Here is a 13,829-nt window from a genome sequence, read left to right as displayed (position 1 = left end):
GTTTCACCATCCCTTCATCTGAGTTAGAATTCCTTATCTTTTTCATTTCATCTTCAACATTCCTTTCATTAACAGCTGCCTGTTGCAGGAGATTTTTAGTTCCAAAAACACAAGGGCCATATCAGTTTTTGTTGACTATTGCTTTATGCTGTGTTCAAAGTATTTCTTTTTGACAAATAATAAGTACCTTACTAATCTTTTGTGATGAATGGGTAAGGAAGAATAATATGAAAATTAAGTTATTAAAAAAATAAAAGATAATATGATTCAATATTAAAAATCTGATGGACAGAAACTTCTTAGGATTAAGGGATTGGAAAAAATAAGACTGTAGAATAAAAATAAGACTGTAGAATTAATGTCTTTAACAAAGAGAATGACAAATTTGATATAACATGTTCACGTGTACACAGGCATACTCACACATATAAGTCAAAAGTCAGATAATAGAGGGAAACATACACCAATGGTTTAGTTGTTGTATTGTGAAACATTGTCAGAGTTTACTTTATAAATAATTAACTAGAAGATCCAGATAAGATGAGATTGAGATAACTTCTAACCATAGAAAAAAAGTCACCTGTAAACTAAGCAATGCACATTAAAACGAGATGCCATATTTAATAGTTCTTATACTTTTTAATATGGATGGGTATAGAGTGAAACAGAAACTTTCTTACATGGCAAACAGGAATATAAATTTGTATAACTGTTTGCAAAATGATTTGTCAGTATTTTTCAGGAACCCTGAAATATTTGTATTCTTTGATCAAGTAAATCAACTTTAAAAAAAAATAATGTTATTGTATTTTTTATACCTTTATTTTATTTATATGGTGCTGAGGATCAAATCCAGTGCCTCACTCATGGTAGGCAAGTGCTCTACCACTGAGCCCAAGCCCCTGCCCCAGTAAATCAACTTTTGACAGTCTACCTAAAGGTTGTATTCTGAAACTCAGAATACAACTCAGTGTTTCCTATTTATAATTCACTTATGATAGTATAAAGCTGGAAATAATCTTAATATTCAAAATTGGAAGAATGTCTTATTAGTTTATGAAATTTATATATTAATGGGGTAAATTCCTGTGTAAGCATAAGGTGTTTGAAATATGGGAAATTTGTTTTTCTGTGTTATTTTTTATGATTCCCAGATAATGCACAAACATTGTAAATTAATAACAGAACCAGCATTCTATTTACTGAGACCTGTATCAAAAGCAAAAACATTAAACAGGAAAGACTTGTTGAAAACATACTTAATATACAAGTCATCTTCAAAATCTCCTACTTAGGTGAGATCAATTTAAGGAAAATATTCAGTGAATTTTTTTTTTCAGGTAAAACAGTCAAATCAAGGTAACTGCTTGTTGAATTCAGCATGTAGTTTTTTTGCCCTTAGCTAATAGCCTGTTTGTTTTTGGTTCTGTTTTCCTGGAATATTATTGACCAGGTTTCCAAAGACATAGAGATTCCAGTAAGTGACACATTACGTGGCTTATTGCACTGGTTGTGAAAATATTATCCCTCCCATTTTCCTGTGAATACTGTAGGCCAAAAAAAATAGTCAAAAAGCCAGCAAAAACTAAGCAGAATAAAAACAACACAAACAAAAATTGTTCAGATACATGCACCCTCCATCTAAGGCCTGATTTTCAAAATGTTATAAAATTATATCAGATATGGCATTTTTACTTGATGATGTTTAAACATTGATAATAAGGATTTTTTTTAACTTGGCTCTTTGATTCTGTTTGGCGTCAATGACTCGAATATGCACATTTTTATATGATTTGTGAAAATTACATGTACAATTTCTTCAGCAGTGCTTACGATGTTCAGCTGCTTTCTTTGGTTTCACTACATGATGTCATTTTTCTCATTAGGGATAAAAATCAATCCCTCATTCAATTATGATGTTAGCTTGCTATTGAAGAGAAGTTTATAGAAAGTGTAAGACATCACCCACTTTGCCAGGATTCTAATTTGTCACATTTTGGTGACAAAAATGAGATAAAATATTGCAGAACATTCCCTGGCAGCATATGCATCACCATTTGCCACATAAGAATAATTAGATCTTATTGTTTTTTTTCTTAATAATTTTGAAAGGAATTATTTGATAAAGAAGTTTGATTTCATTGACAGTGAAAGAGGCGTCTTGGAATAGTGAATATATTTTCACTTAAAAGAATGTAGATAAAGGAACAGCAGGTTTGTTGACCTTCTTAAGGAATTACCTGATCTGATTCACCAATAATGCTTCACATATCTCAAACTTGTTTTTCACATCCCTTCCTAATGTTATACTTTTCTTTTTGCATCATTTTCATGAAATTAGGTAGTCACATGTAAGCAAAATATAATTACTTTGCTATTAATGAATAAATCTGTGCCTGCTGAGCCCAGACAATCATTTTTCTTTTCCGTGTTCTTTTTTTCCTACAGAGATCACATTCAGTCCTAAAATTTGTATGAGAAGAATATTCACAGGGGCCATGAAAATTTATACCTTTACTACTAATTAGTTCCAAATGGCATTGTTTACTACTATGGTTACATTCCTTCAGAAATGGTGTAAGATGTTATTTGCTATGTTTTCAAAATAAATTCACTTTCAAGATTATGACAAAAATTCAAATACTACTAGAATTCTTGGGAAAATAAGATGTTATGCCATTTCTATGTATTTGCTAAATAGTAATGTTTTAGTTTTATTAATGATATGGAGACTCCTGAAAAGAAAACATCATTATTCCCTCCCTCCCTTCCTTCCTTCCTTCTTTCCCCTCTGTCTCCCCTACCCTAGCCACCTCTGACTCTCTCCTTTTCTTTCTTTCCTTTTTTTCTGTTTTTCCTGCTTATTCTACTTAGGTTTAAGACAGAGGTTGGTATTAGATAGGCATCTTTGTAATGACCTGATGAAATATATAGAAAGGACAATGGATTTGAAAAGAGTTTGAAATTCATTGTATTTATAAGTGTTTCTGATAATCAAAAATTTTAAAAATAATGTCCTGCTTCCTATTGCATTCTGAAATCCCCAAATAAATCTCACATGATTTGATATGTTATAGGCACAATCACGTAAGTATATCAACCAGGCCATCTTCATAACAAAACAGGAAACTTGAAAGCAAAGGATGTGGCACAATGGATATAGACAAACTCCTTGGGGAAGTAAGCCTCAGGCCTTTTAATTTGTTGTGGAAGCATTTTTTTTTTTTAAATGTGGCTCCAATTACAACCTTCAATGGCTATTCTATAAATTAATGTAATTGGTAAACTTTTTTGGTTGTTGTTTGTCGTGAGTCACAGCAACACTGAGATGGTAAGGAGCTGCAGGAAGATCCTTAGAGGAAGCATTGTTCCATATTTAGGAGGGGACTTAATCCTAAAGAGGTGGATTCCCTGCCACAGGGAACCTTACTGCAAATGCTAGATACTTAGTGTTTCATGGATGATTTGGAAGGTGGCTGTCTTAGGAAGAGAAGGTGACGGTGGCCTCTAAGGGGATTCCTATTTAACTTTGGATCCTTCTCCTTTATGTGTTCCTATCATACAAAAGCTGCAGTCACTCAAAATCTTAATAAAATAGCAAAGTAGTCAAAGTTTATTTTTGTGAGTCTCTTACTCCACACCACAATCCCACTCCTTTGAAAACAGTCCTCCCATTTTTAACATCTTCAAAACCCCCACATCTTCCTGCCACCGGCTGATGATTCTCCTACTCTATCTCTTCTTTCTGTTTACACTGACAATTCCATGTATCAAACCTATGTGTTGGTCTTCAAACAAAAACAAAAACAGCTTTTTTGTTCAGTGTCTTTGTATTATCATCTGAAGAAAATGATTCAACAGACCTTACAGATTTAAGACAGGATGGCGGACCCCAGGGGTTATTTAAGCATGAGTTAATTCCCATCCATCTCTTGAGTAGTCAGCATGGGGGCATGACCAAGCAAGCTCAGGCAACCTATGGGCTCCATGGGGCCTCCTGGAGGTCAGGCTGGCCTCCTGGCTTCCTTCCTTGACTCCCCTGGGGACAGTGCTGTAAAGACACTGAATTCATGAATGCCAAACATATAAAGGGGAAGAGTTTTTGTATTTAGAAAAATATGATTTGGAACATGATCTGCCCATGTTGCCTTTAAATTTCCCAGGGGTCCACATGACTTTATTCTCAGCAACCTTTCCCTCCTTTCTTCTGCACCCACAGCCTTGGGTTCAGAGAACAGAAAGCAGCTGCCTGGAGGTAACAGGCTCCCATGATAACTAAGCAGAAAGGGAACAGAAGTGAGAAACAGAGCATGTTCCGTTTCCTGATGTCTGCTGGCTGATTTATTTTAGAACCTCTACAAGTGATCTTGTGCTTATTTTTAAGCTTGTATACATGGATAAAATATAGATGTGGTCTAGGTTTAAATTCTGAATGGTGTTCTGTATGTTAACACAAGGGATAACATATTGAAGAAAGACTACAAGGCCAAAGCTATTTCGTTGATTTTGATAATCATTTATTATAATAATAGAAATTACTTATATAATGTAAATCTCTACTTTTTTTTAACAGAGTAATCACAAACTGTGCGTTGTTTAAAATAAGCAATCTTCATTATGTGTATTTTCTTACACATGATAATTGAAGCAAAACAGTGAAGAGGATCCAAATGTTTGATTTTCCAAATAATTTTGCCAGGATCTTTGGGTATAATTTTTTTCTTCTCCTGCTGAGAAAGTGTACATACTTGCAATTTAGTCTATTTGAGCAGAGCATTTTTTCCTCCCTTAAACTGATAATAAGCATGTGGGAGTGGGATTGAATTTGATATAAGCTGTTGATTTATATTGAACACACAAAAAATGTAAGGTATCAAAAAAAAAAAAAATTCAAACTAACCAGTGATGGACTAAAATGTATTGAAAGTTGGATAAATTATGCAAAATCATTCTGATGTGGGGCTTATGGAAAAAAATAGGGTAATGGTTAATTTTGTTTAACCTTTACAGTTATAGAGTTACATTTTTCAGGTAACATTATTATGAATCTTACAGAAAAAAAATAAATTCACACAGTGGCAGTAAGATAATTATTATCATATCTATCATGTCACCACACTTTGCATAGCATATTTAGAGCTCTATACCTGTAAGAAAGATCTTGACTAAAAATGTTAAGTTTTTTAAATGATATAATTAACAATTTTGTTCTATCTGTCAATAAGATGGGCTTCTGAGAAATCAAGTGGTATGCCTTAAAGGGACAATCAAGAATTGAGAGACTATCCTTATGATGTCAGGGAAGCAGTCACACTTCTGGTTCTTATTCTCTTGTGAATGGGCTAGACTGTGCAAGGAGAGTGCTTCTAGTTCTGGGTGGTCTGACTAGAACAAGGGACAGGTCAATCCTAGATTCTTTGTCACATTCATGCCATCTGTCCTGGGTGCCTTCCCACCCTTCTCACCTGCATTCCATTGTCCTATGTCGTCTTGGTCATCCTTTTTCTGCTTAAGACAGCCAAGCCTCAGAGTTCATAAGATTTCCTACTGCATGTTCTCCTTCTTGCAAAGCATTGTGAGTTTTATAGCTTGCTGTTTAGTTTCACCTCCATTAAATTACCCAGATCTTGTTCAATCAAACTTCATTTTCAACTAGTAATAGAAAGTACTCAGACACATCTGAATAGATGCACATGGTTCTTAAAATTTAGTATATATTGCAAGCATCACTCAGATTACCTGTTGAAAATTCACATTTGGATCCTGCTCCTGGAGCTTTTTTGTGTCCTTTTTTTTGGTGGGGGGTTGTAGATGGACACAATACCTTTATTTTATTTATTTATTTTATATGGTGCTGAGTATTGAACCCAGTGCTTCACGCAAGCCACGGAAGCTCTCTACCACTGAGCCACAACCCTGTCCCCATTAGTGTTCATTTCTAACCAATATATAATTAAGATTCTGATGCTAGTTGAGAAACATTACTCCAGGATTTTGTAAATTACCAGAATTTTGGAAGAATTTAAGTCCAGTTACAGGTAGTCCAGAGGTGGACTATGTTTTTTTGCGGTAAGATGAATCAAATCACATAAGGAAATTGGTTGTGATTTTTATGTAGATAATAAAATAATATACAATAAAATTCTATGTGATTTTACTCCGTACCCTATTTTTGCTGCCTTGTGGAGAGTGAGAGCTATATGGACTGAATGTGCTTTCCATGTGTTGGAAGCTTCATCCTCAATGCAGTGACATTGGAAGGTGAACCCAAATGGGAAGTGTTTAGTCCATGCTAACTTCACCCTCGTGCATGGATCAATTCAGATTGTAAAAGGCCTTGCAAGGGCCTACATACTCTGTCTCTTGCTCTCATACTCTTGCCCCTTGCTTTCTGCCAGGGATGACCCAGCACAATAGCTCTTGCCACACACATGGGCCTCTCCATCTTAGACTTCCCAGTCTCCGATATAATCAGAAATAAATTCCTTTTCTTTATGAATGACACAGACTATGATCATCTACTGTAGTGACACAGAACAGACTAGGACAGGGACCTATTTACCTGTAGGATAATTCAGTGGTACTTTTTTCTGGAGTTTCACCGATGACAACTCACTTTGGAATATTTAGAATTCATGAACTGAAAAAGAAAAGAGGGGATCATAATAGAGAAAAAGGAAAATAAATGAATTCTAAAAGTATAAAGTTCATTGAGTAGAATAGACATTTTGCTTTAACATAACATCTGAAGGAATGTTTTTAAAGAACTATAAAAGCAAATCTTCCTTAGTTATTCCACACACAAAAGGATTTTACTATTTTTAATTATTAGTTACTGCTGATTTCTTTAATTCTCCTCATATCCTCATTTACATGGTTTATAATGCTCTGCTTATTTAATTAGCAATGTTGTGAAATTCCTTTGACCTATTACTCAAGTGTATAGTGCTAGGTGCTTATGAATGTTGACTTTCTGGCCCACTGCTGACCTGCTGAATTGGATCTTGCATTTAGACAATCCCTAACTTATTTGTCTGTTTTAAGGTTTGAGAAGTTCCTTGGACTTTATCACACTGGAGCTCATTTCTATTTTTTCCCCTTATGAAATAGGTAAAACCGATTCTTAACAGTTTTAAAAGATAGCTGTGTTATTTTGGTTTGAGTTTAGTTGTATTGTTTTTGTTTGAGGAAAGGGTCAAACAGAATTTTGCTAAAATAGATTAAGTCTGTACATAATATTTAAAAATAAATTTAATTTTTCTAACTTCTGAATTCAGAATTGATAAAAACAAAGAAACAGGTGAAATTGAAGGTATTGATGAAATTGAAGTAAATGTTTCTTTACAAGAAGAGCTATTAGATTTTTCAAGTCTTCTAAAATGTAATAAAATTTTGAGATGGATGTGTTTCAAGTTCAGACATCTGTTGCCTGTCCAATGAAGGATGAGGAAATATCCACAATGCCTCACACTCCCACCTCCTGGGTTCGTTTCTTCAAAACAGTTTTTTTATAGCGCAAGTTTTCTAATGTTCACATTCTGTTATATGATCATAATTTTAATCATTGTGTAAACTTATTTGAATATCTAGATGTATGATTGTCACATTTGTTGTACTTAACCATAGTATGTCCCATCCTGAGTTTTAATTTGGAGTCATTTCTTCAATGTAAATATTTTTATTGTCTTCCCAAGCATAGTATAGTGAATATTGTTTTCCCTAACATGAATGCTAGAGAAGGTAGGCTGCCTTTATACTGGAAGACCAGTGGAGTTGGTATGTAATTCTTTTGTTGCTCTTTGTTGCACAATGTTATATATCAGATCACTTTTTTTTCACACCCTGTCTTTGATGACTGTATAATAAGTTCTTTTTTTCTAAGAAGTTAACTTTCTTTTCCAGCATGTTTTAGTTTTGTTATCTATTTTTCATTTAAGTTTTAAGTTGGTGAAGATTCTAAATTTTAAGAAAGTAGTTTTCTTTGATACTATCTGTAATGATTTTCTTTTTTTTCCTATTTCCTTCCTTCCTTCCTTCAAAACTTTGTTCTGATTTGTTTTCTTCTTATCACAGAAGTAATAAGTGGCAAATTTCATCACTCAAGACACTAATACTTAGGTTTCCTTCTTTACTGCCACTGCTCTTTCAGGAATTACTACCGGTCTTCTGCTTTGGAACCTAATGAGTTGTAATGTCAGGTGGCCACAGGGTATAATCAAAGCTGATTTATACTCAGAATTATGGGAATATATTCATTGATAATATAAATGTCAAATTGCTGAGCACTATCACTGGAAGGCCTATATGCTGCAAAGATGATAAGAGTAACTAATTATATTTCATTTCTTAGGGGGTTATATAATTTTCTCTATGATAGATACAAATGATGTAACACTAAAATTATGAGGGAGAAAATAAAAAAATTGGTAAATTTAAATTCCTTAAAATTAAAAATGATGACAGCAGCAACAACAACTTTTTCTTCAAAAAAGTGAAAAAGCAATTCAAAATGTGGAAGACAAAATTTCTGGAGTGCAGAATGGAGTGGAACAAGAAGTTTTAGAAAGGATGTGGAGAAGTTAGAGTCCTCGTACATTGCTGTTGGGAATACAAACTGGTACAGCTGCTTCAAAAGACACTTGGCAATTCTCAGAAGATTAAACTTAGATTTATCATATTGCACCACAATTGAGTGAGAAAATGAGTAAATGCAGTTCTTTTATAATGTAGCTTTTACTTACCTCTTTTTGCCAGACTTCTACTCTAGCCATGCTGATCTAACTTGAAGTCATTTTTCATACTTTGCTCTCTCTTATTTCTATGCTTCTTGGAAAGCTGTTTTCCAATCCTGACTCTCACAACTCACCCCTTTTTAACTTGCTTGAGGACTCCTTAATTTCAAGATAATAACTTCTTGGATAACACTTAATCTGGAAATATTAGCAGGCATTGCACTCTGTAGCACAGTTTATTCTGGATTAGGGGTGTCCTCTCGGTACTGTCTGAACATCACCCCATACTTCTCTCATAGTACCTAATACATTGACTTTAATTCTACCATTTGATTCTCTATCCTCTCCATATACTCACATGAGGGGCACAAACCATGTTGTATTTGTCTCTATAGTTCATTCTTAACATGGTTTTTGGTGGATCACAGAATGTTGCTGTATTAATGGAATTGTGCTCATGACCAGTTTTATTGATATTTTTGCTTGAGGACCAGTGCCTAGGGATATCAGCGCATATTTCATTTATTAAATTTTTTGTCTATGTTTTTAAAAATGATGCCCCAAACAAATCCATCTATAAATGTACTAGAAATTTATTTTTAAAACTTGATGATTTATAAATAAAATGTGCACTAGCGAGACATAAAAATTATAAATGATGCATGAAGAACCCTTCCAAGGGAAAAAAGGGCACACTAGTGGGTGATAGCAGAATAAAATTATATTATTTGAAAACATTAAGAGGAACAAAGTTTCCTACAATTAACTTCTATGTAATATTACTTAGAGTGTTCAGACATAATTATAGAGGATACACATTTGAAAAATCAGATTACTGTAATTAAAAAGCATAACCAACTATCTCATGCCTCCATTTTGAATACAATGTTCTGTTTAGTTCCCAATGCCAATGCAGTCTTGGTTAATGAAGAACAGAAGTGGCCTTTATGGGCACAGGCTCTATTTTAAAATAATGAGGATAATTCAGCAAAGAGATGTATTTAATTAGAGTTTCTGACATGACAAAGCTGCAGATATTTTGTACTGCCTTGCTGCATTTTCAAATTACACCCAGGAATCAAAACTGATATGAAAATGTGGCACTATGCATCAACTGAAGAATACGAAATAATTTTACTGTTAATGCCTGACACTGGGCAAATGGAAGACTCTGATGTACTATGTGTGTAATGACACACATCTGTAGCGTGTAGTTTATGAAGTACATTGAGAGGTGAGATGGTGTTGATCCCTGGCCTGCTGATGCTTATGTTTCTTCACTATGTGTCAAAACTTACATGTCTCTTTCCTATTAAAATTGTTGAGCTGCTTGTTTACAGCTTCAAGTGATAGAGGTCAAAGGTAGGAAGCCTGTGAATTTTTTTTAATTTTATTTTATCATTTTGGGTCTTGAATTTGAAATCCAGGCCTAATCCAGTAACTGGTGTGTTCAGATGACATTCACAGTTTAAAGATAAGAAGTATTAAAAGATAAGAACTATTAAAAGAAGAAATAGAATTTTAAAGATAGTTTCTAAATATTTGATGAGGTTATAGGAATGATTATCATAATGTAAATGTTTTCTTCTTTCATAAATATTGATTACTGTAGAGACTCAGGTATCACAAGAATAATAACATACAACCTCAAAAATTTAGGAGAATTTTTCTGTTTATCAGAGTCTAACACTGTCATTCCTGGTCGGTGTGGGCATTTTCTCCATAATAATAATAATTCTCTCTCTCTCTCTTTCTCTTTCTCTCCCTCTCTCCCTCTCTCCCAAACACGCACACACACACACACACACACACACACATACACACACACATACAGCATAACATGATCAATATAATACGTATGTAAACCATTTGCATTTTTAAACTCCATTTTGTATTAAGGCCTGTGTTCTTTGCATTCAGCTTTCAGAAGGAAGATAGCATGGTGGAGGCTTGGTGATATGTTTTCAAACTGCTTAGCAAATGACCAACATTCCTTTGACTTGAATTTTGTATTCATCGCATGTGAGAATCAGTCAGGTCAGCATACTTTGACACAAAGCCTGAGAAATGTAGTCTGGGTGAAGAGTGCCTTTTTGCACTCAACACTGTGTACCCAAGGAGGAGAATGAATGTTGACAATGAATGAAAGCCACCTTTGCCACAGTCAGCATAAGTCAGATGAAAAGGCCTTTGATGTCCATTCTAATAGTCAGTATTTAGTTCTCTCCACTCTTCATAATTGCTTTCTAATGTGGGGTTAAGTGTTTCTAGTGTTTTGAAAATTAAGGTACTGGAAAGTCTTTCTAATCTACTGACAGGACTTCTATACTTCAGTGTTCTGGTCACCTTAATTTTTGACACATACTAAATTTTCCCTGATCTTCTTGAAATGTGGGCCTACTACTCTGCCTAGTGCTAGATCTCATTATTTGTTATGATTAGGAAAATTCTAGAATTTACTTTTCTGATTTAGGATATTATATATTTTTAATACAATATAAGCTTACATTAGTTTATTGGGAGAGCTCTCAAAATTATTTGAGTTCATTTTGAGTTTGTGAGCAATAGGTACTTTAATATGACTTATGTATCACATGCTGACCCCGTTACCATTACTTTTGTGTTTACCAAATGCTTTGGTCTTCTGCTAAATATATTCACCTCCTGGCTTCACCATAGCTGTTCAAACTGATCTGACATTCTCTCATTTGTTTACCTGCCTTTAGGACAGACCATAACATAGGGCTATGAAAGGTGGCTTGAGCTGCTTGTCACTAACTTTCACATTCAACTATTGCTGTCCCTCCATTGTGTGATATGATTCTTCAGGTTTCCTAATAATGCTTCATACATGAATTTTGCCTATAAAGGCAATCTAATTCACAATAACTGAATGATTTTGTTTTGTTTTTTTTAATTTGCTTTTGTTGTTTTATTTGAATTATATAATTTTAAGCCCATGAAATTTGTTTTGTGTTTTAGATGTAATAGCTGATTTATGCTTACTACAATATGAACATAGACAACAAGGAAAAGGAAGTAAAAATTAGCTCGGATCACAACACCTAGAAATAAGTACTAGTGTTTTTTTTTTTTTTTTTTTTTTTTTTTTTTTTAATTTTAAGCTTATTTTTATTTACAAGTTTTGAAAAATGTACATTTTTTACATGGGTTACTTGTGCAACATTAGATTTCAAATAGCAATAAATCCAAAAAGGTAACGATGAAACATTAGACAACTCACTTATAAGCTTTGTATATCTAAAAGTGTAAATATCCAAAAAAGATTGTAGACATAGGCTTTAAGGTTCTCATAACACTGAACGAGAAGAAACTAAAGCATGCAGCAATAACTCAAGATTTCAGTGGAAAATAGTTTGCCACATATATGTGCCCTTGAATTAAAACTAAAAAACAAGATGGAGGATTGTAAGTTTGTTTTTCTAGGGCAACACTTCTCCTTTAAAAATATGAAAGGATTTTCACCTTTCCCTAGCTCAAAAACTGTTGTTTCCATTCCTTTGCTCCTACACCTCTTTAAGAAAAAAACCAAAACAAAAGAAACCTTAGAAGACCAATATTCTGAAACCTAACATGTGTGAACTGTTAGTATCTTGCTAGGAGTAGATGTCAGTTCCTGCTGCGCTCCCTTGGCTGAAGCCTTCCAACATTTTCTACCAGTAAATACCATCTTGTAATTCATATTACAAGATATTAGCATCAAAGAACTGTTTACAGTGGATTTGTTTCCCTGTCCTCAAACAGGCTGGCTGTATTCTAAACACATTCACATCTAAGTCCCAACACAAGGGAAGGACCAGCCAGTATGAAACACTTTGGTAATCATTCTGTTAAAAATAACATCCTGGTCTTCAAACTATACATAAGAACCATGTGTATAACAATGCATCTTAAAAGCTTAGTGTAAAGTACAGTAACACAAATAAATGCCCGAAGGCTGGAGATGAGATACAACAACAACAAAAAAATTAAGCATTAGTAATTTTTGCAAGTAACCCAGGTACAGTACATTTGATTTCATAGAGGGTGTTTTCTGATGTTCAACAAGAGAGTAGAAGGGGTAGGAAAAGCTTGGCAAGGGAAGATGGAAACAGCAGAACAGCTATTTTGCTTTTAATAAAGTAAATGTAATGACATTGAGGAATAAGAAGGTGATAAACACATCAATATATATTTTTCTTATGCCCAGCCTCTTCCTTTGTTCCACCTTCAGTCAACAGTCGCGCCAGCTCTGTTCTACTATGGCAGAAACACGCTTTTCATATTCCCGCTTGTTCTCCTGGTACAGCTGAGCAGCTTGGCTGTTTGCAGGACTATTGGGATTGGGTTCATCCAATAGAGACTGTATGGATGTTAAAATGGAAGACACATCATAGGTTGGACTCCAACGGTTCTGAAGTATATCCAGACATATACTACCATCTGCATAGACATTTGGATGAAACATCTTAGAGACAAATCTAACAGTAGGTGGTTTATTCGGATATTCTTCAGTGAATTCTATTGTAAGTTTAAATGTTCCATCCTCAAATGGGGTCCCTTCAGGCCCAAAAATGACCGCGTTCCAAACCATTATGTTGTTCTCTGACGGAGCCCCACTGACTCCAGCTGGAGGATCCTCCTGCAACCTCTTGAAGTCCCGCATGAGGCGCCGCCGAGCCGGGGTGGACATATCTCTAGCAGGGTCAGGGGTGGGGCATACACCAGAGTCTCGGGTCCCCGCGGTCGGTAAGGAGGCCGAGGAGACCGAAGAAGCTGAAGAAGATGTGGAGGAAGCACCCAGAGGAACAGCACTGCCTCTCCGAAGTCGAGGGTCGGTCTGGCGCCGGCTAAGCACCAGTACTAGTGTTTTAAAGACTAATCATTTGTAACTTCTCTCTATATGCACATATACACATAACATATAATGCTGAAGTGATAAGTAGTATTTGTTCATCATTTTTATCTTAGTTGTGTTATTATTCTTATTATAATTGTTAATAATGATGCTACAGAGTCTGGGTGCTTTCCTGCTATAATTAATACTGTGATAAATATTACCTTCATGTGTTTCCTTTCCTCCTCATTCTTTTTGGT

The 13,829-nt window shown here is 34.6% G+C and overlaps 1 protein-coding gene across 1 annotated transcript; it reads right to left on the bottom strand.

Annotated features, from left to right (window-relative positions):
* Positions 1-12,849: 12,849 nt before the first annotated feature.
* Positions 12,850-13,586, bottom strand: LOC114100782 (ubiquitin-conjugating enzyme E2 A). Its single transcript, XM_027945592.2, has one exon. It carries the CDS (start codon positions 13,423-13,425, stop codon positions 12,967-12,969), a length of 459 nt encoding a protein of 152 aa, XP_027801393.1. The 5' UTR covers positions 13,426-13,586; the 3' UTR covers positions 12,850-12,966.
* Between the last annotated feature and the right edge of the window lie 243 nt (positions 13,587-13,829).

This window comes from Marmota flaviventris, chromosome 12 (genome assembly GCF_047511675.1).
Source record: "Marmota flaviventris isolate mMarFla1 chromosome 12, mMarFla1.hap1, whole genome shotgun sequence".
NCBI lineage: Eukaryota > Metazoa > Chordata > Mammalia > Rodentia > Sciuridae > Marmota > Marmota flaviventris.
This window is presented reverse-complemented; position numbering and strand designations above follow the sequence as displayed.